The following is a 21,698-nucleotide window of genomic DNA, read 5'->3' as shown; positions in this document are numbered from 1 at the left end:
TATAATTATTTTAAATAAGTGAACATATTAGATATTAAAAAGGGGATTGGAACAAATTTTACTTTTTTAAAAAAGTCATAACCTTCCATCATGTCCTAAGGGAAAGCAAATCCAGACCATCTGATGACCCTCCAACACTCCCTGTTGTTCATAGAACTTTTCTTCCACTACCTGCTCCATCAGAACTTACCCATTTTCTTCAGGATTTCTTTTTTCTTTAAAATTTTTTTAAAAATTTGTTCTAATTAGTTGTACATGACAGTAGAATGCATTTATACATTTTGATAAATCTTACATAAAATGCAGTGTAATCTCTCATTTTTCTGATCGTACATATTGTAGGATCACATTGGTCATACAGTCCATATGTACATGAAGTAATAATGTCTGTTCACTCTACTGTCCTTCCTATCACCATCCCCCTCCATTTCCTTCAAGATTTCTGAGTGACTGCTTAGATAGTATAAAAACCAATTTGTACTTAAAGGTGTTGGTAAGCAAAAATAGCAAAATTTTGACTATTTGGGGAGACTTTTGGAGATATGTTTCTGTATTCCAAATGAGTAATACTAATTATGAGAGATTCAGTACCTGGAAGGACAAAGATTTTGGGTCAGGCAAGAATAATCAACTTCTTTTGTTATAGTTTTAATTATAGTAATAGGTTATTATGGCTAACAGGATGAGTAGAACTTTATTTCAATTATTTCATATTTGTTTTCGTTGTGCCATAGGATTTTAACTTTTTCATGTAGATACTAATATATGCAGTAATCCTTTTAAAAACAAAGAGCTGCTATAATATACTAATGTGCATTGGTGAAATATGCCAATTATAATAAACCAACATGTACTGGATATGAGATACCATTTCTTTTCCCTAGACCAGGGAGATGAGTGATATCCATATCTTATCATTAGAGTCAACCAGCTTCTGTTAAGTATACATACTGCCCTAGGCATGATGCCACACCTTTTCTTATATATATTCAAGGATTTACTTTTCTCTTATCTTAGCCAAATTCATGACATGCCAAATGTATTATCCTTTGATGGAGATTATTGGTTAATATGACATTCTGCACAACTTTGCCAATATAATCAGATTTCTTATTTCTCTTGCCACTGTTAAAAATAGTATGATGTATTAGGCATTCATTAGTAGGTTTGTAACTTAGTTTTAGTTCTAACTTAGATATCAAGTGAACCCATAAAGCAAAATTACATGTGTGGCTGCAATCATTATTGAGAGATCAACCCATCCAATGGTAACAAATACCAGACATAAGCACAATATCACATTATATGTGTGCAAAAAGTGGTGTTTACCCAGCCTGTCTTTGGTCAGACAAGTAATGCAGTCTTTTTCCCCTCTTTTTTTGTTTGTGGCTGGGTTTTCTGGCTTTTCCCCCCCATTTAGCACAGAGCTCTGAGAGCCTCTCAGTTATCCAACTCTACCAACCACAGTTTATAAAGTCTGTCATAACATTCTATGACAATAAAGAAAACACTGGTGTAAATAATGGTGTCTGATTTGTAAAGTGATTCTTGTTTTCAGTTTTGGCAGCCTCCTTGGCTTCTGCTAGCCAGGGTCGGGATGGGGAGAGTGGTGAGCTCAGGCCTTAATGAGGACAGCCCTGCGTGGCAGGGAGGGCACCCCTCCTGGCCAGTCTCAGTGGAGAGCCATCTGTTTATGTGCTAACCATACATTCTGTGCCCTCAGGGTGAGACCCTGACTCTGCCTGACTTTAGTGTGCCAGGTTGTTGATTGCACGCTGGCTACTTGTTTTTGAAACACTCGGAAACTTACTAGCAAAGATATTTGAAAGAGTGATGTATAGAAGATCAATACACAGATGACACAAATCACCTTGATCTCTGAAGTGGGATGTCCTGAGAATTCAAGATTATCCCCTAGGAGGTAGAGAGGAAGCTTAAGTACCTACCAGTATATTTATTTTTTGGTACTAGCTTTTAAAAGATATGTCTTAGATTGTGAATATTTTGTGATGTGCATAATACCCAGGAGTGTTTTTATTTACTATTTTAAGTAAATATATATGTACATTTGGGAGCATTAAAATATTTTCTCTGGTAGAACTAAATCATCAGAAATGTCTAGTGACTATGGAACAAAACTGCAAGATCTATCGGGACAAGGACTGTAGTCAATTTGCACACATTTGGATATACTGTACCTAATTTATTCTCAGGAATTAACTTAAAAAAGAAAAGTAAGTGATGAATGACTTATTGAACTCCAGAAATGTATTTTTGAATGAAGCTGGACATCTACCAACTCATCAACTCATAAAGCCATTCAAGAATATAAAAACCTGGTTCTTATGCGATAGTTCCTCAGAGCTAAAACTGATAATTTTGAATGTTATATGGGCCAAGGCAATAGTGCTTCATACAGTCATAACACAGGTTAGTTTTTGTTAGATGCTGTCTCCAGCTAGACTTCTCACTTGGGCCACACTGTCTTCAGGTCTGCTCACCTCTCCTCGGCCTGCTCACAATGCAGAGGCAGGTCTACAATGGGAACTTAAAAACTTGACTCTGGCTTCTCATATAGGTAGGGTTTTATCAAGCTTTGTAACTGCACTCCAGAATAGGAAAAGCCAATGATGATAATGACTACCAATTGGTCATCTCATTGACATTTCCTGGAGAGTAAGTCTCTGAACCTCTAATGAACGACTTGCTGGAGAATGACTAGGGAGCCATAGTTATTGAACAAGTTATTCTTACCTGAAGTTCTTTCTTGATTCCTGGGGGATTGGTATGTATTTGGCCTTCTCTCCTTCAGGATTGTAAATGCACAGTATCCCCTGAAGAATCCAGAGGGGAGCCCCCCAGGGTTAGTAGGGATGCCTCTCCATCCTCAATATGTCCCTTTATTGTGTGTCCAAATTTGTGTTTCCATTTGTTGTCATTTCTAGATAGGGAATGGATTAAAGAAAATGTGAGGGTGGTACCTGAGAGTTGATGCTATTACTACTAATAGCATCCTATTGGCTGGAAGTTACTCATAAGACCACACCTTGCTGCAGGGGAGGCCGGACAATGTTGACTCCAGCAGATACCTAATTTGCCCATAAAACTTGAGGAAGCAGATCGCCTGTAACTAATAGAGAAAAGGAGGGCATGAGTGTAGGGGAACATTGAGGAGTCTCTGACATTCACTAAGCCCTGGGTAGGTTGGAAAGTGGGCTCATTACATGAGCAAGAGTTGACTCTGAATACACAGGTCTTAAAGTTTCCGTGGTCAAGATTTGATGTGATTTTTTCTCTTTCTTTCTTTCTTTCTTTCTTTCTTTCTTTCTTTCTTTCTTTCTTTCTTTCTTTTTTTTCTTTCTTTTTCTTTCTCTCCTTCCTTCCTTCCTTCCTTCGTTCCTTCCTTCGTTCCTTCCTTCCCTTTTTCTCTCTCTCTTTCCTTCTTTCCTTTCTTCCTTCCTTCCCTCCCTCCCTGCCTTCTCTCTCTCTCTCTCTCTCGCCTTCTCTCTCTCTCTCTCTCTCTCTCTCTCTCTCTCTCTCTTTCTCTCTCTCTCTCTCTCCCCTACTGGGGATTTAACCCAGGTACACTCAACCACTGAGCACATCCATAGCCCTTTTTAAAAAAATGTTTTTATTTTGAGACTCAGGGTCTCGATAAATTGCTTAGTGCCTCACTAAGATGCAGAGGCTGGCTTTGAACTTGTGATCCTCCTGCCTAATCTTCCCAAGTTGCTGGAATTGCAGGTGTGCCACCACTGAGCCCAGCAAGGTTTTATTTTCTAAATGTTAAAATACATTAGAATTGTTTACAAGAGGAAGAAATTTAGAAAATGCAACACCCTTTATCTTTTTGAGGAAGTTTTATGGATATATGCATTTAGATATATGCATTTGTGATGTTGAATAAAACTTAATGTCACTTGAACAATTTTTGCTAGGTTTTGTGAATTCAAGAGCATTAATTTAAAACCAAAAAGTTCATCAGATGAAGTGATTGTGTTTTCTCCATATGTAATGTGGATTCCTTAGAATTTTAGTCATGATTATTATAAGAAGCCATTTCTAACTTTAAACCAAAGTAAATAAGAAATCAATTAAAATTTAAATAGATTGTATCTGCTTATAAAATTGTAATTCATAGACTTATTTTATAGTCATTATTTCTCATTTGCTTTTGGTTAACAAAAAGAAAGACAAAGAGAAAAATTAAACCCTTTTCATTGTCTCTTTGCCTTTGTATATAAGATCATGTGCCCAAGAAATTTTCTCATAAACCCACAAGGAAACTTGAGTTTTGGGGCACTGGTGTTCCCAAATCAAGATGTTAGTCATGTAGTGGTTTTCCAATAGGATTTTGTCTCTGTTTGCCATACAGTTTTGGGAAGTGCAATTCAACCCCAATCATATTTAGCATTTATAAAAGCTGTCTTTATGGGAAATTTGAAGTCAGACCCACAGAGTTTTCCTATAAAACCAAGGCCATCTACTGCCTTTGGGGCAACAATAGGCTTTTGGCAGTGTGCTCATTCTCCGGGGAGACCCAGGGAAGAAGGCAGGAGGTAGGAGGTTTGCAAGAGGGAGATAACCAGTGAATGACATTGTCAGAGATGGGCTTATGTTTGTACTACAGGTACCCCAGGGGAGAAGAAAAGGCATTCCATATAGACATATTTAAAGAAACCAAGAATTGGAAGAATACGCCTGAAAGGGGAGCCTTCATTATATGACCTGAGATCTTGGGCTGATTCTAGAAGTAAATGGGACTGAGGGTACTTCACTGGTGAGGGACAGATTGGATTGTTTTGCCAGGCATGGAGCATCCTAGGAGAGGGAAAGTCTCTGCAGTTAGGGAAAAAGCAGTCTCCCACAGCAGAGTTTCCCTGGCTTTCTGGATCTGAAGATTTACTTGAGGCCCATGTTAATAATAATATCATGAAAGAGCTCTTGGATGCATCACTGGAGATTCTGACTTGGTTGGTTGGGGATGGCCCCTGTCACGTCTTCAAAGCATTCTAAAAAGAGGTGAGAGCCACTGGACAGACTGGCCATTTGTGAATGAAGTGACTGCTGTGAAGTTGAACCAAGGCTGCGTTGTGTAGGAAGGGCGGTCTTGGAAGTGGTAGAGAGCTGTCTATATCTGAGATGATCAGATGAATAATGTTTGCTGGAACTGTTTGAAGTCTAGAGTTGCCTTCTAGGCATTCCTGTGGAACTTCTTGGGGTGCTACCCCAGCCTACAATATTTGACCTTAGAGAACACTAGGGATTGGGGGTAGCAGTGACAGTAGTAAAAATACCAAATTATACCCTCAAAAGCTCATATTCGCCAATGATTGGGTGAATTGGAACCCTTGTCCTCATGCCCACAGCTGCTGCTTATCTGCTTCACCCTTCCATGTTGAAGGACTTCCCATCATCTCCATCACCCACACCAGGAGCCAGAAGGTGGTCTTGTTCTTTTACCCACTAAGTCTTGCCTCCCCCATCCTGTGATTTTTACCTCTGTACACAGCTTTCATGTTCTTCTCTCTATCCTCTTTCTTACTGTAGTCACATAAACATAGGCCATTATCATTTCTTCCTGGATCATTGCAAATAACCTCCCTGTGCATGTCCTCATTGCCTTAGTCCGTCCTCTCCATAGCCAAGTGACTTCTAAAATGCGTCTGAACATATCACTTACCTTCCTGGTTAAAATACTCTTCGCTGGATCCTTGTAGTCAGGATGAAAATCTGAGCTGCTGAACCAGTACCATGAGTCCTTCGTGTTCTGAAAACCCTTGTCCGACCTCTGCTGCCCTAGGCTCATGACCTTGATTCCTCCATCTCATCAGTTGCACCTCAACTTGTGCCTGGTGTCTCCACCATACTAACGTGCTTGACCCTCCCTCACCTGGCTGCATTCTTTCACCTCTCCACCTCTCTGCTCTGCTCCTAACCACCGCAAGGATGAAGAGGGTATCTGTCCTCTGACCACAGTTTTCCTATGACTCACAGGAGGCTGACCTTTTAGGTTGGCCATCGCCAACCTTTGTTGAATCGATGTATGAATGAATGAATTAGGAGTCCTGAGCCTGGTCTTTAAATTCCATTCCAGCCCTCTCCCACCCCTTTTGTTTTTTGTTTGGTACCAAGGATTGAACTCAGGGCCCTTTTTGTGTGATCATCTCTTTACCTATCTCTCAACTTAGGCCTTATTTTCCAAAGGAGGCTCCCACTGACACCTGCCCACCTGCCTGTGGGCTAGTAGCCCCTCCTGGGCACATCTTGGGGTTCACTAACCATCTGAGCCGGGGCTTGCTCTGACTCACAGGAGTGTGAGCATTCCAAGGACAGGCACCATGTAATGTTTCATTTCTGTCCCCAGTGGCAGGTATATAATAGATGCCCAATGGAAGTTTAAAGAACAAATTTAATGAATGAATAGTCTATGCCCACCCCTGCTGCAGGTATCCTGGGTATCTAATTGCTTGCTATTATCATAAGCCAGCCACATTGTAAATCATAAGATTCCTGGAGGGCTGGAGGTCACTCCCAAGTACAATGCTGTCCTGCTTCTTTGAGAGGGGAGCTTTCTCCCTCCTTGTGGCTTCTACACATTAGGGACCTTGAGGCTGGGACTCTTCTTCCCTGGTAGCCATGGCCTCTTCCCTCTCTGGCCTCCCTGTCTCTAATGGGTGACTCAACTTCTCTGTACCCCTTTGACTTTGCTTCCTAGCGGTGAGAAACACTTTTTTGGGGGAGGGTGTGTATGAGAGGAAGCCTTTTTTTCAAAGGAGATGAAGCTTTGTAAGTGTAGACAGCACTGCCAAGGTAAGGGTGGCGTTGTTATTTTTTGATTGGCAAAGAAAAAGCAGAGATGTGGTAAATAGTGCAGTTAGCCTAAGATACCACATTGCAGTTACTCTGCCAAACCCCTTGATTAAACTTCTTAAACAAGTAGCTTGGTGTCAGACATTTTAAAATTGGGCTCTTTATGAAGACTAATATTGCTGTCATACAGCTCCTTTATGAATACCCAAGGGGAACTTTAACTGTAGCAGAATCTTCCTCATTTAAACCATGAAGGTTAAACAATAAAAACTAATTTTCTATTCCCAGCATACCCATCGCACTGCCAGGAAAAGCATCGCTCTGCTTTAGGAAAACAAGGACACACTATTCCTCAGCCCTTCAGTGGATAGGGTTCATTAGCAGTTTGTGAAGACGTGTCTCTTCTACTCTGCAGACTTCTCTTGGTAGAAATGATGCCCTGGTGACTGTATTTGGACTGGGGGAGGAGCTCAGCCCATATCTTGGTCAAGTTCTTCACTGAGAATTTTCATAGACAGCTGTCGGATGGCGGTGTCTGATCAGGTAGGAGGTAGAGAGATTAAGAAGTTAAGATGGAGGGTGTGTAGAATCCGTGTTGAGATAATGGCTTTGAGAGAATTATTTTTATAGTCAGTAGTTTTATATTGAAAAAGAAAGAATTTTAGGGATCAATAAGTTAGAAATTTCGGCGGGAGATGTTTCTTACCTTCGGGATTAGTGGGATCTACACCCCATCTACCTTCTCCCCTCCCCTCTTCTTCCTGGGCTGCTGGAGCCCTCACCCACCTTACATCCCTGACCCCTTCCTCCACGCTCCTAGCTCCCCACTTCCGGTTATCCTGTGGTCTGTGCTCTAAGGTTAGAAGCACGGTTTGCAGTCTGCTTGTGTTTAGGCAGCTCACTACTCAATGGACTCTCCTCTTAAAAGTTCTTTGCTTCATGATGTTTTCGAATGGTCTCCACTGACTTCATACGGACCTGGGGGGTCACCTCCTCCTTCCAGATCATATATCATATCCTCCCTCCACCCAGGCCCTATCGATTAAAAGGTCGGTATGAGTTTTAGGGGAAGGAGGAAAGCTGAGATAGAGATTCCAAATCCTGTCTCTTTAGTTGCTCCCCTTCACATGGTGGCCGCTCTTTCTGTGCTTTGCAAACTAAGAAGGCGTGTAGACGGCAGCTCTGTGATTAAGGAAGAGCTGGTGATGACAGCAGTGTGTGAAGGTCTGCATGAGCTGGAGCCAAGCTTCTTGCAGGTAGAACTGTCAGTAGTTCCTGGAGGCTGGAACCATGGCATCCCAGAGAGTCCTTGAAGATGATGGTGCAGGGGAGGAATAGCAGGAGAGCCCAGAGTGTGACCTAGCTAAAGGAAAAGCTGCTGCATTCTCTGTGTACACAATACTCTTGACACTAAATATTTGAGGTTTTTCCTTACCTTAAGTGGCTTCTGATTTTCTAATTCTCTAGGCAATAGCTGCATGTTCTATAATTTAATTATGACCCCAGCAACAAGTCCCAGGTTGTTACCTGAGCTGCTGCTGCTCTTCCTTCTCCTCTTCCTCCAACTCCTCTTCTTCTTCTTCTTCTTCTTCTTCTTTTTTTTTTTTTTTTGGTACTGGGAATCGAACCCCAGAGCACTTTACCAGTGAGCTACAACCCCAGTCCTTTTTATTTTGAGGCAGGCTCTCACTAAATTTGCTGAAGGTCTTGCTAAGTTGCTGAGGCTGACCTCAAACTTGTGATCCTCCTGCCTCAGCCTCCACAGTTGCTGGAATTATAGGCCTGAGTCACCACATCTGAGACTGGCTGTTACCTGTGCTTCTGACCAACTAGTTACAAATGTGTGTGTTGCGGGGGAGTTTTCAGGTGACCTCTTTCTCAGGTACAGTAATTTGCTTGAACAGTTTACAAATTTCAGGGAAGTGCTTTATTCACTAATACCAATTTATTATAAAGAACACAATCCTATTACATAGCATTTTTGTGGAGGCGATGTTAGGTGGGCATGATTGATTAAATCTTTGGCCATTTGTGACTGAACTCAATCTCCAGCCCCTCTCCCTCCCTGGAGGTCAGAGGATGGGGCTAAAGCTCCAGTCCTTTAATCCTGTGGTTGGTTTCTACAAGAGTCACCTCATTAGCATAAATTCAGATCTGGTTGGAAGATGCTTATAAACAACAAAAGATGCTTTCATCACTTCTACCCATTAGGAAACTCCAATAATTTTAGGAACTCTGTGCTAGGAACCTGGGATGAAGACCAATGATATATTTCTTTTTATATCCCAATATCACACAGGCCTAGTCATTCAGAGCCTCATAAGCCCCAGTAAGAGACGTGGACTTATTCCTGAGGTGTGCAACTGTTCCTGGGTGATTTTAAGAAGAGAAGCACCTTGCTTCTACTTGTACTTTAGGATGCTCATTCTAGTAGCAATGGATCAGTGTGAGGAGGGCAGGAGACAGGGCAAGGAGGTAGGAGGCTGTTATTGTAATTTAAGACATGATGAAAGCTTGAAGCTTGAAAGCAGTGGTAGCTGGAGAGGAGGGGATGAATTTCTGAGCTACTTACAAGGTGGAAGACTGCAGGACTCCTCTGCAGGAATAGGAAACTGGCTATTCATTTTCAGAAACAACCCATGTGTGGTATTCATGTGCTAACTCGCTGATGAATGCTCTATTCTTGTAACTAGGTTGGAGAAGAATTACATGAAGGGTATCATTAAGATATTAAAATGAATGCATTACATATGTTAACAAGTGTATGAACCCTGCATTATATCTGGCAAACGGGGTGTTAAATCCTTGTTCAACCAGCCAGATGTCCCTGCAGCTGCTACCGGTACTACAGAGGGAAGCAGCCACCTGAGACCCCAGCTATGGGCTAGAACTAGTGGTTTCCAAAGCATCTGGCTTTACAAATTGCTTCTTCTGTGCTCTGATTGACAGATACCACACGGAACACAGAGTTTATATCACATTGCACAGGTGGGGTTTTTAGTCGGATACACCTAAACTTCAGCAACTTGACCTTTTCAGGGAATCTTTGCAGCTGGGAATGTCTTCAGTTCAAACTTAAATCTGTTTATATTATTTCATAGGATGAAAAAAATTGCAGTCAAACAAACTTAAGACCAATTTAATAACATTCACTCCTGAATTGAAATGTGCCAAAGTCTTGTTTGGGGCAGTTATTCAGATGAGTTTGCAAAGCAGGCTTAGTGTTTGTAGTAAATGTTTACATTACCTGGAGCGAAATTCCCATAACTACTCCAAGGACTTAAAAGTACTCATAAGTGTTTATATTTATTCTTATAGAGTAGAACCTCCCCTAAGGGGGCCCAGCTTAATCAAGATGGGGCCAGCTTTGGAATGTCTCCTTCCTCCCTGTGTTTAGCAAGAGATTCTAAAAATATATTAAAAGATGTTCAAGGTTCTGAAGAGAGCCCGGTCCTAACAGACTGGAGTAAGTTTTACTATCACACTCATGGGGTTTGTGTTTCTTGGATGTTGAGTTCAAGAAGAGTTGAAGAGAGGCAGCACTGGAGACCACAGTTACACAATCACATTGATCTTTTGTGTACTTTGTTTCCTGGAGGAGAAATTGTGAAATTCCAACATTTTTTTCTTTAAGTGAAAGTTGAGATTTAAAAGAAAAAAAAATCATATTGGTTGTTTTCCTGTCTGTTCAAATATACTTTGACAGCAAAGATGAAAAGTTATGCAGTCTAAATAGAAAGATACCACAATGAAAAGTTTTTTTAAACATCCAATAACTTTCTCTTCTCTATTATTTAGACCCGTGTTGTGCCAGGCTTTTCAATTTTTGACAGTGTCCACTAGGTGGCAGTGTGTCAGAGGGTTTCTTTTATCCTTGAATGGCAGCTGATTTCTTTGGCTTCCTGCAGTAGTTGAGTTTTCCTCTTTTGGCCCTGTTTTGAAGGTGAAAGGAAGCTATCATAAATATTTAAACCCAAATTATGTTCACTTAATAATGAATAAATTGTCTGAAAAGGCTAGTTTTTACAGTAGCCGCAAATAAATTCATTCGTTCATGGGAACTTTCTTAGTAACTTATTGTAGGTAATGATCCTAGTTGTCATGGATAGTTTATAGTAATCAAGAGCCAATTCTTTTTGTTTTTTGCAAGTGGCAGATAATAACTATGCTGCATTCTGAGAAAGCAGATCACTGAGCTTTGAAAAGGGGGGAGGTGCAGAACATTAAGGTCTCTTGAAGATAACTCAATGTGGCTTGAAGCCAAAAGAAGACTGGGAGTGCCCTTTGTTCAGCTTCCTCATACTGAAAGCTGTTTCTGCAGAGCTTCTGCTCTTGTCCTATTTTCTGGGAGTTGTGTCAAAGCCACCTGCATGTCTTTATGCAAATCTGTGGGCATTCTGTTAGTGTAGGTAATGTGATTGCATTGGATGTTTATCCACAGTTAACTGGTTTTATTAATTTATAGCTGACTTCAAGTAAGATAAAACAAATATACATTTTTAAAAGATCTCTTTCATCTGAATTATTTGTTCAGAAGAAAAGGAATTAGGATGCTCTTTGTAGTGTTTTCCCCAAATTAGATTATCAGAACTTTGTGAATTCAAAGAAACCAGAAGCAATGTCTGAATAAGATTTAGGAATAAAGAACTCCACACATTTAAAGACACTCTAATTAATTTGAGATGTACCGGACTAATGTGGATGAAAATCAGTGTAAATGTGAAGCTTAGAAAATAAGTGGAATTATTAGTTGGGGGTGAAGTTTGCGTACCTTTTTGGGAGGGTTTCTATAATCTTGACAATTAAAAATATTGGGGAACATTCAAGAAAGATCTATGCTTGGGATAGATGTAGCAAAGTATCTGATCCTTGAAGAGGTGACCAAGCAGAGTGGTTATACCCTAGGGAATGAACTTGACACCATCATGTTTGCAGGTTTCCTGCTCCTTATCCATAGGACCCAAAGGCCTTAGTTTGGGAGATTCACCATTCTAGCCCAGAACATATTTGACCAGTTCTGACTCAGTTGTATTCTGAAGATTCTGGAAATTCTGGGATCATGTTTCCTGGTGTTTAAGCTCCTTTTGTCAGTCTCCAGTGATAGGGAACTGATAGACGCAAGTGGGGGAACATAGGGTTAAGGGAATAATTCTATAATCTGGGCCCACTGCGACTACCCCCACATTTCTTTCTTTCTTTCTTTTTTCCTTTTTTTAAGCAATTTACCTGCAGCCCTGCCTGGCTCAGGTCCACAGCACACATCACATTCCTCAGCAAACAACAAGTTATCTGCAATGTTGCAAAGACTTGAAATAATAAGTTATCCGCTTTTGTGACCCTTACACAGACTAGAACTCAGGGAGATAAGGATAATTCCCCCTAACCATAAAATCTGTAAAAAATAGGTTCAATTAGAACTGGTCAGCATTGACCAAAGTGACCTAGAGTTATCATGTGCAGTGGGGACTTGAAAGTCTGATGTCATCCTCCTGTCAGTCAAAAGTGAAAAAGTGGGGCTGGGATTGTGGCTCAGTGGTAGAGTGCTTGTCTTCCATGTATGGGGCACTGGGTTTGATCCTTAGCACCACATAAATAAATAAAATAAAGGTACTGTGTCCATCTACAACTAAAAATAAGAAAGATTTAAAAAATGTTTAAAAAAAGGTCAAAAAGTGAACCTGGGTGGGACTCTCTAGAAACATTCCTGGGACCCCCCCAATAAAACTGGAGGGCAGGAGGGGCACACACCATCCTCCTTCTCTCTGAGAGGACCCACTGTCTCCCTTGAGAGTGTCCCCCTTTTGTTTTTATAATCCCTTCTAATAAACCCATGCCTATTACTCTGAGCAACTTGTCTGAAATCTTCCTGACACGATTGCAAGAATCAGAGTTTGAAGAGGGGACTTCTGCGGCTGCTTCAGTTTTGTGGCAGGTCTCTGCCCTGTAGCACTCAGGAATCCAGCAACCAGATGCCCAGTCAAGGTGTGCCTCCTTCTCAGAGTTAACTGGTGCCGAGAAACAACCGTGCTCTGAGGTTGCAACTCTCAAGAGCATATGTGATGATGCCTTAGGAAGGGGCATGGGTGTAGCTCTGGAAGACAGAGGTTCAAGTCCCAGTTTTGTTGGATGAGACTTTAATCTCTCTCTAGCTCCATTTCTCAGTCTGAAAAATGAGGTTAATAATAGTTACCCAGGCTGTGATTCTCATAAGAGTAAAATATGATCCTACAAGGAAACATTTGGTCGGCTAGAAATGTAAGAAGTTATTTAACTTTCAGTACATGGAATAGAAAAATAATTTGTGAGATTATAATAAACCTTTGACTAAATAGAGGTGTCACCAAACAGCTCTTCATGGGAACACTCAATTAGCAATAATGTTTCCTAACACCTGCTGCATATTAGAATCACCTGGGAGCATCTTTTTAAAAATATCAAGTTATATCAGACTAATTGAGTTAGACTGACTGTGGATGGGGCCAAGGCAACCCAAAACTTCCCTTAAAGTACGACCAGGTTCCTTGCTGGCATTCTTGAGTTCTACCTGTGTTAACTCTTAACATTTTTTTTACAGTGTCCAAACCCCAAACACCCTAAAAGTGTTCTCTTAGAGGATGCTATATTATGATTGTACATAAATAACAATGATCTTAGAACCCAAAAAGTCAGGGTGATGATACACCCCGACTTGGGACTACATTTTTTTGTAACCTGAAGTTGTAGACATATGATAAGCACCCCCCCTTTTCTTTTCTTTTCAAATGAAATTTTCCTTTAGAATTCTAAAAGGAATTGCAGTTCTTGGATACCTGAGTGATATAACAGCATTACCCTTTGAGTCTCTAGAGACTTCATTCATCCTAGAAAGCATGAAGTCTTTTTTTTTTTTAAAGCTGGCATTGAAAGTACTTCTGAGAGGTGCTAGTTATCAAATTTTTTTGTAACTAAATGTGTCTGTGGTAGCTCTGACCTAGAAGTCACTGATTATATGGGTGAGAAGGGTTCATTCCCAGGTGAGAATGAGCATGTTCCCTGCCTGTTTAATCAGTGGCTTAAATCTGCTGCTGCTTCTGCCCAAGTCACAAAAGCTTCAAGATAATCTCTTCATTTGCTCATCTGTGAATCTTTGGGAATGTGAAAGGGGATCATACTCAAATGAGGTCCCAGGCCAACAGCACCAGCTCATCTGCTAGAAAGGCAATTCTCAGATCCCAGCTCAGACCTGGATCAGAAACCCTGGGCTGGCCCTGCAATCTGTTTTCCAATGTCCTCCCCGAGGTGGTCAAGCACATTCAAGTTTGAAAACCACTGAGCAGGAACCAAGGATCTTTCCTTGTTTCTCTAGGTAATAAGGGTGTTTGTAGAGAAAATCACGAAACTGGCATTTGCAGGCATATGCCATACTTAGCTCTGCTTCATCTGGTACTCCTTCCTTTCTTCTCTGATGGTGAGGCAGATCAGTGCTAGCAGGAAAATGAGAGGGTAGCTTTAAATCTCCAAGGTTCCTATTCCAACCTTGAAAAGCTAGTAATCAGGTAGAAAGAAGCCTTGTATATTTATGAATGTGTAAAGATATACACAATGGATAAAGATACATTGTGTGTATATATAAATGTATAATGAGATACAATGCACAAAGACACCATATATATGAGATTGAATACATAAAGATATATTGTATACAAAAATGAATAAATTTATACAGAATAAAGATACACTGCATCTATATAAATGTGTAAAAATATATACAATGTGTAAAAGTACACCGTGTATTTAAATGTGTGAAAATATTCAGTATGTGTGTGAAATCTTGATCTCCATTGTGAATGTTGAGGAGCCCAAACCAGAAAATTCCAAACATTGGGGGACTATTGGGAATCCAGAGATCTTGAGAAGGGACTTGGGAGGCTGGAGGTGAGCAGGAGAAAGAAGCCACTGCATTGTTCAACTCAAAACTACTTGCCTATAAAATACCCTGCAAATGGTACCCCCAGGGCTGTGCAGTGTCCTGGATTTAGGACAGGGCAGAAGATGACTTTAGATAAACCTTAGGGTTCCTTTCTAAAAGTCAGCCACAGAATGACTTTAGGACTTTCAAATAGGTAAGTGAAGACAGCTGAGCTGTGTCCTCCAGTGGTCATTAAAAATGGAATAGAAGCCAGGGGTGAAGGTGCACTCCTGTAATCTCAGAGTCTCAGAAGGCTGTGACAGAAGGATCGTGAGTTCAAAGCCAGCCTCAGCAATGGTGAGGTGCTAAGCAATTCAGGGAGACCCTGTCTCTAAATAAAATACAAAATAGGCCTGGGGTTGTGGTTCAGTGGTTGAATGGCCCAGTACCTGCCCCCCAAATAAAAGGAATAGATTCTCTCGTGTCCCAGTGGGGGTCAGGCCCTGAAGGTACAGAAAGGAATGAATATTATCTTATCTCCATTACACTTCCAGCTTATAACAATTGAAGTTGTATTGTTACATCTATGTGCATCCATCTATCGAAATTTGTCTGCCTATCTGCCTGATCTATTCAAAACCTTCCTATCCAAACACTCAAAGAACTCAAGCTATATATATGGCCTATCTTTTCAACATCATGGTAGGGGGAAGCATGAATGGTTATCCTGGTAACAGAAGTTAGGAATCTCACTATCATTTCTAGTACTTATATATCTGAATTTACTGGGCACTCAACTAAGTGCCTACCTGCATTATCTCCTTTAATCTTCTTAACCACTGGATGATAGAAGTGCTGTTAATATCCTAGTTTATGCAGGATTTGAACCATGTGAAAGCCTGGGCTCTCATCCACTCCACCTTATTATATCCCATGATGGCACATTTAATGCTAGCTAATGCGTAGCTCCAGGTGGGCATGTGTTACCTATCGGAACCTTCATTCTCAGGGCTCAAATTGAGATATGCAATTACCTAAACTCTTTATGCACTCACGTTCGTTCATTTTCTGGCTTGTGCTTCTAGACCTCTATTTGGAGCAATATTTTAAGTTAATTATTGGTACTCTAAAAGCTCTTAGACTTCCATATAGTTCTTTAAATACACTGCAACTTTAAAATAAAAAATTAACCACTGGGAGCCAGGCATCATTCTCTTTCCTGTGGGCTGAGCTTCAGCATTGTAACAGGAATTCACTAATGAAATAGACATAAATAGAGCCTCCCTGAGGATTTAAGAGGGTCATATATTCTGTGTAATTGTTACGTTCCTAGTTAACTTCATCTCCATTTGTGTACCTGCTACAAGTTTTTAATTATGTTCAATTATTTTGTGTTTTCTAATTTACATTGTCTTTTATTTCCTCTTATTGTCCAAAGGATTTTGTTGGATGGTGTGTGTGGTTGACTTTTTAAGCACATTGACGTCCAATTCTTTGGGGTGAATCTCCTCTGATAGCTAATGAGATAATCCAGAAATTTCACTGCCTCTACACTTCTGGCATCTTTTGAAGGAAAGGAGGGTTAATTTATCTCATATCTCACACTCCTAAATAGTCCTACTGCGTTACAGAAAGGATGAGCTTATAAATGAATCACTTTTTCCTTTTTATTTCAGGAATTACAACATATTGTCGGGTCACAACACATCAGAGCAGAGAAAGGTAATCATGAATTTATGAATATTTGAGATCTCATAGGGTCACTGGTCTTGGGCTAATGTGCTTTCTGTCATCTCCAGCTATGATGGAAGGTTCCTGGTTTGATTTGGCCAAGAGGGGCAGGCCTGAAACCCAGCCTTTTGCGCATCTTACTATTAATGCCACCAACATCCCATCAGGTAAGTTTTAATTACATCTAGCCTGAAAACTATTCAAGAATCACTTACGAGTTCATTCACACATTCAAAAGTATTATTAGCCTGTTACTGAAAAATTTAAGAGTCAAAAAAAAAAAAAAAAAATGATGATTAGTCTTCAGTTGTTCCATGTCCTGGAAATGGACATTATCATTTCCCAGAGAGACCAGAGGATGAGGACAAGTGAGAACTCCCTTGGACAAGTGGGAGAGGAGGATTTCTTGACCTTTAGAGGGCAGCTGCCAGATGCCCATAACTGGGCCAGGTGACCTTGCGGCAGACATGATGTGGCAGAACAACCGTGTCCTATGCTGTTTGCCAGTACCCAGGAAACAGGTCTTCCCTCTGTGCCCTTGGAGGCAGCCTTGGCCCACCTGGTATCTGTAGACAGGGCCTTTGAGACTAGCACTTCTAAGTCCCCACAGCAGGAGGGGAGTATCTGTCCTTGTCCTGGGGGGCAGTCAGAAGACAGACTCTGCTGACTGCATTACCCCGGAGTTTTCATTCAAGAAAAGTCCTAAGCCAGAGATTCTAAGTGAGATTGTCACTAAAGGCTTGACACCTGTCGTTTTGAGACTTGTGGGAGAAGTCTGGTCATGTAATGGCTCTCTCCCTCTGGCCTTGACTGTCAGCTAAGAGAGAATCTCTCTGAGTATCACCACACCCCAGAGCCCCTGCTCTCCCCTCTCCCCAGAGCTAGCCCTTCTCATTCTGGAGCAGGAGACTTCATTTTCAGATAATCAGACTATGTGTTTATTTTATTTAAAAATTTTTTTAGTTGTCCATGGACCTTTATTTTTATTTATATGTGGTGCTGAGTATTGAACTCAGTGCCTCATGCATGCTAGGCAAGCGCTCTACCACTGAGCCACAACCCCAGCCCCGATGTATTTACTTTAAATGACTGCTGATTGAGAACACATAACTGGGAGGGACAATCCCTTGATATACTCATCTATTTTTGCCCATACTAAAGAGCAAAGCCCCATTGCTGACCTCTGAGGTGGATGAGTTCCTCCAGGTGGTAGATACTCAACCATTTGCTGCAGAGTTACACAGAGGAGCTCAACAGCATGGTCTTTAAGAGACACTAGTCCTCTGGAAAAATGAGACCTTCTCTCCCTTCTTCAGGGGCCTGTCATTTCCTCTGGGTGAGGGTTTAGCTCAATAGCCCAGATACCTGATTACCTTCTGAAAATGAGGGGAAACCCAGAGCTTTGTGCTTGCAGCTACCTGAATGCCCAGGCATTCCATCATGCAACTCCACTGCTTACTCACCTTGTGCTAGGTAAGGACAAAAGGGTTACCAGGGATGCTAGATAGAGTGATAATTGAATACCATTGTTAGTTATTCAGTGCCACTTATTGTATAGTCATTGAACACATGTTGAACACATCTGATCCACTTATGGATCAGACGTTTTGATCTGTGTTCATTATCTGTAGTCCTTACTCCAACGCTGCAGCACAGTGGTTGTGATTCAGAGTCTGCAGACAGGGAAACAGGTTCATATACTTTGTCATTTGCTCAAGGTCACAGTGGTAGCAGGATTAGAAGTTGAGTTCCACCCAGTTAATCCCTAAATCTATGCTTTTAATGCTATACATTATCCTATAAGCAGGCTACATGATACTTGTGGCAAGTTGACTTTGTCACGGGAAAATAATTCAAAACCCTTAAGTTCTCTTTTCCTGTAAGAATTAGATTAGTGTCTAAGGACAGGGACTCTAAAATCTGACTGCAACTGGACAACTTACTGGATCTGTGACTATGTACAAATTACTAGACTCAGTTCTATCATGTCTAAATTGGGCATGGGGTAGTGTCTACCTCATGGGGTAGTTGTGACGATTGTAACATATGGAAAGCACTCTGTGAATATGATTTGTTATTTGAGTTTACTTCAATAATCATACTCATTCCACTTCATTGCACAAATGACTTAAGAGGTTCTTTTTTTTTTTTTAAATTAAAAAAGTACCAGATTTTAGTAAATGATTTTGAAGCCATTATCATAGCATGGGCCATGGAGGTATATTTCCTGATTGGAGACATTAGAAAGTAAGAAACTAACTCTTGGGTTTTAGAGGATTTTCTATACTACCTATTCCTGTCCCAGATATTTGCTTCATAAACAAATTTTCTCTCTTTGTCTGTGTGTCCCTCATGGCAGAGCTACACTAATTTTCCCTGAGTGGAAAACAATTTTGCACGTTAGCAAGGCAATCAAATTAATACTTATGCATCGACTGTGTGTGCTATGAATGTACCCTACATTTATCTTTTCAGTTCATTTAAATGGTATATGATAAATATTGCATTAGACTGTGTGCCAAAGACTGTTTGGCAATAGCAAGCATGTTTTAGTTGCAAAGCTTGCTCTCTGCAGGCACCTAGAATCAAATCATTGCCAAAAATACAAGAAAGAACTCCTGGTTATTTCCCGACAGTTATTGGGTTTGTGACTGAGGGAAATGAGTCAGTATATGCTTCTGTGTAAGAAAATAGAATTTGTTGCCCTGGTTGGGTCAACAACCCCTTGAGTCCATTGATCTCCCAGTGTTGACCAATACTGGATGCCTCACAGCCAGGTGGTTTAGTTTTGCATTTTAATTTTGTGGCTTTGTTTTACATTTGTTTACACATATGAAATTAGAATCTGCCTTACATGGACTGTGCATTTTCAAAGCTTCTTGAACAGATGCATTGGGAAGTATTTTGTGGGGTCTGAATATGTGGCTTTCTTTAGGCTGCTCAGGCTAACTATTTGCAGAAGTCTCTTCTGTAACATCAACCAGCAGGGATCATAGCATAGGGCTGGAGAGGCTGGGGAGCCTGGGGTAGGAGGCCGATAGCACACCTCGTGGGTGTCAGAAACTCTGATTGACATGGAGGCCCTCCCACCAAATCACAGCACATTTTTCTCATGATTTTTCCCCACTGTTGTCCATATGTGAGTCCTCTCTTCTCACTGTTTGGCTTCCCTGCCTCTCTCCTGTGGATGCTAGGCACACTCAAACACCTTCCCTTGCCAACAATATACTCCCTTTACCCAGCCTGTCCAGATTTGACTGAAATCCTCCCTGTTGTCTGACTCTTCTACCTCCCACTGAGCTCAACTTTCCCAATCACCATGAATTTCTGCAGCTATTGCTTGGCAGTTTCTTCTCACTGAATGTCAACCATGTGCTATACAACAGCAGAAATGAAAATGTCATGTTTTGTATGCTCATTTTTCATTTTCTCTATGATTAGTGGTGTCTTGAGGGTATACTACTTGATATAATTATTATGGACAGAATGAATGTCTATAGAAAGCACCACACTGTTATTTCGTGACAAATCAACAGAATGAATCAGTGAATACATGAGTCAATGAATGCTTAAAAACAGAAATGTTTCATAGAAAAAAAGGACACTTATTTTACTTGACCTCCCTAACCATAGGAGTGGTATTCTGTTAAAGTTCTTATTTCAGATTCCTTCCTTGCCTTCTCTGATCATATCCCACTCCAATGTGGCCAATCCATCTCATTGGATAGGTAAACTTCATGTCAGTGATTGTTTCTCTCTGATTTGAGATAAAAGATAATGAATTGAAGGATTGAATACAATACAGGAGTTGGGTAGGAAGGAGGCAGTATGGGATAATTTGAGGTGGGAAACATCTTGAATTTCATTAACTATGTTCTTGAATTAGGCAGCTATTCACCAAACTGGAAGCATTGCTTGACTAGTGTTCCTGACAATGTGGTGAATATAGTCATGTTGTCTCATGTTGACTCCCTATAGGGACTATAGGATGGTATGTACATTTGGGGTGCTTGAATCTAGGGTGAACCATGAAATAAGACCTCCTGTGAAAAAAGAAGGCAGCTTGCTGCGGAAGGCCCTGGAAGCCACAGTGACTGTGATGGTTCCACTGTGGATAGCTGCAGAGCTCAGGAACTCTTCTGTTTCTGCATAGGGGGATTGTAATCACTGGATTCTTGGTCTTCTAATGATGGGTTGCCCCACCATAGACTGGCCACTGTCACATTTTTTCCCTCTATTTGTCTCACTTCTTGTTTGACTTTCGGAGCAGTCTGCTTTTGAGGTCCCAGACTATACTCTAGAAACAGAAGAACATTCATCAACTTGTGGCTCTCTTGGGAAAGGTGCAGGTGTTCAACATTCTCCAGGACTCAGCAAGTCTGGGAATGTATCTAGAGTGGGTGTCTTAATCTACAGGGATCTTCTAGACTTCATCTAATCAGAGAGTTGTCAGCTTTTATGAACCCTGGGAATCTACTAAGACTCTGGGCTGATTTCTCTACCTCACTGTCTCAAGACCTGACTTAAGTTATGGGTGATCATAATAAGTAGCCAAGAACTCAGAGCTGCAGAAACTAATCCCAACCCCAGGCTGAGATTCAGTTCTGTTTTGTCTTTTTGATGTCAGAGAGATGACGACCTTCCGTTAGCCTAAGCATGTACAAAATTCCCTGAAGGAAAAAAAAATGTTTCTAGACTTTCTATAATATGTCTACTTACGTCCCATTAGTTATCACCTTTTCCAGTAGAATAATAGGTGTCCACATAAATTCAAATCTTTGATTAATTAGTTATATCATAGAGGTATTGCCAATTTAAAAAAAAAAAAAACATTTTCAACTGTAGATGGACACAGTATCTTTATTTATTTCTTTTTAATGTGGTGCTGAGACTTGAAAACCCATTGCCTCACACAGGCTAAGTGTGTGCTCTACCCCTAAGCCACAACCCCAGCCCCAAGGTATTGCCAATTTTTAAAGCCAGTAAAATACATTAGAGACCTGTAATATGAAAAGCACTGGATATGCTGCTGATTTAGAAAATTCTTTGGAAACTTTTCACTGTTCTGGTAAAAGCATGAGGATCAGTTGTCCCCTCATTCCAGGAATGAGCAGGGACTAAAGGACCATTTGGCCACTGGGGAGAGATTTTACTATACTTCGGTCACAATGGATTGTGTTATTTATTTATTTATTTATTTATTTTTTCTTCCCAATTGCTCTGGGAATAGCTTTTTAGTTGTGTGAGCCTGAGAGACATATGGATT

General features: G+C 40.7%; 1 protein-coding gene across 1 annotated transcript in view; it reads left to right on the top strand.

The window, feature by feature from the left end:
* Positions 1–21,698, top strand: part of Tnfsf11 (TNF superfamily member 11) — a 33,832-nt gene that overhangs the window by 9,995 nt on the left and 2,139 nt on the right. The window contains exons 3-4 of the mRNA XM_047553999.1: positions 16,378–16,423; positions 16,501–16,599. Coding sequence (XP_047409955.1) covers positions 16,378–16,423; positions 16,501–16,599 — 145 coding nt within the window. The remainder of the gene's footprint in view (positions 1–16,377; positions 16,424–16,500; positions 16,600–21,698) is intronic.

The sequence above is a fragment of the Sciurus carolinensis genome, chromosome 5, assembly GCF_902686445.1.
Source record: "Sciurus carolinensis chromosome 5, mSciCar1.2, whole genome shotgun sequence".
Lineage (NCBI taxonomy): Eukaryota > Metazoa > Chordata > Mammalia > Rodentia > Sciuridae > Sciurus > Sciurus carolinensis.
Note: the sequence above shows the minus strand (reverse complement) of the source record. Positions and strands in the feature narration are given on the sequence as shown.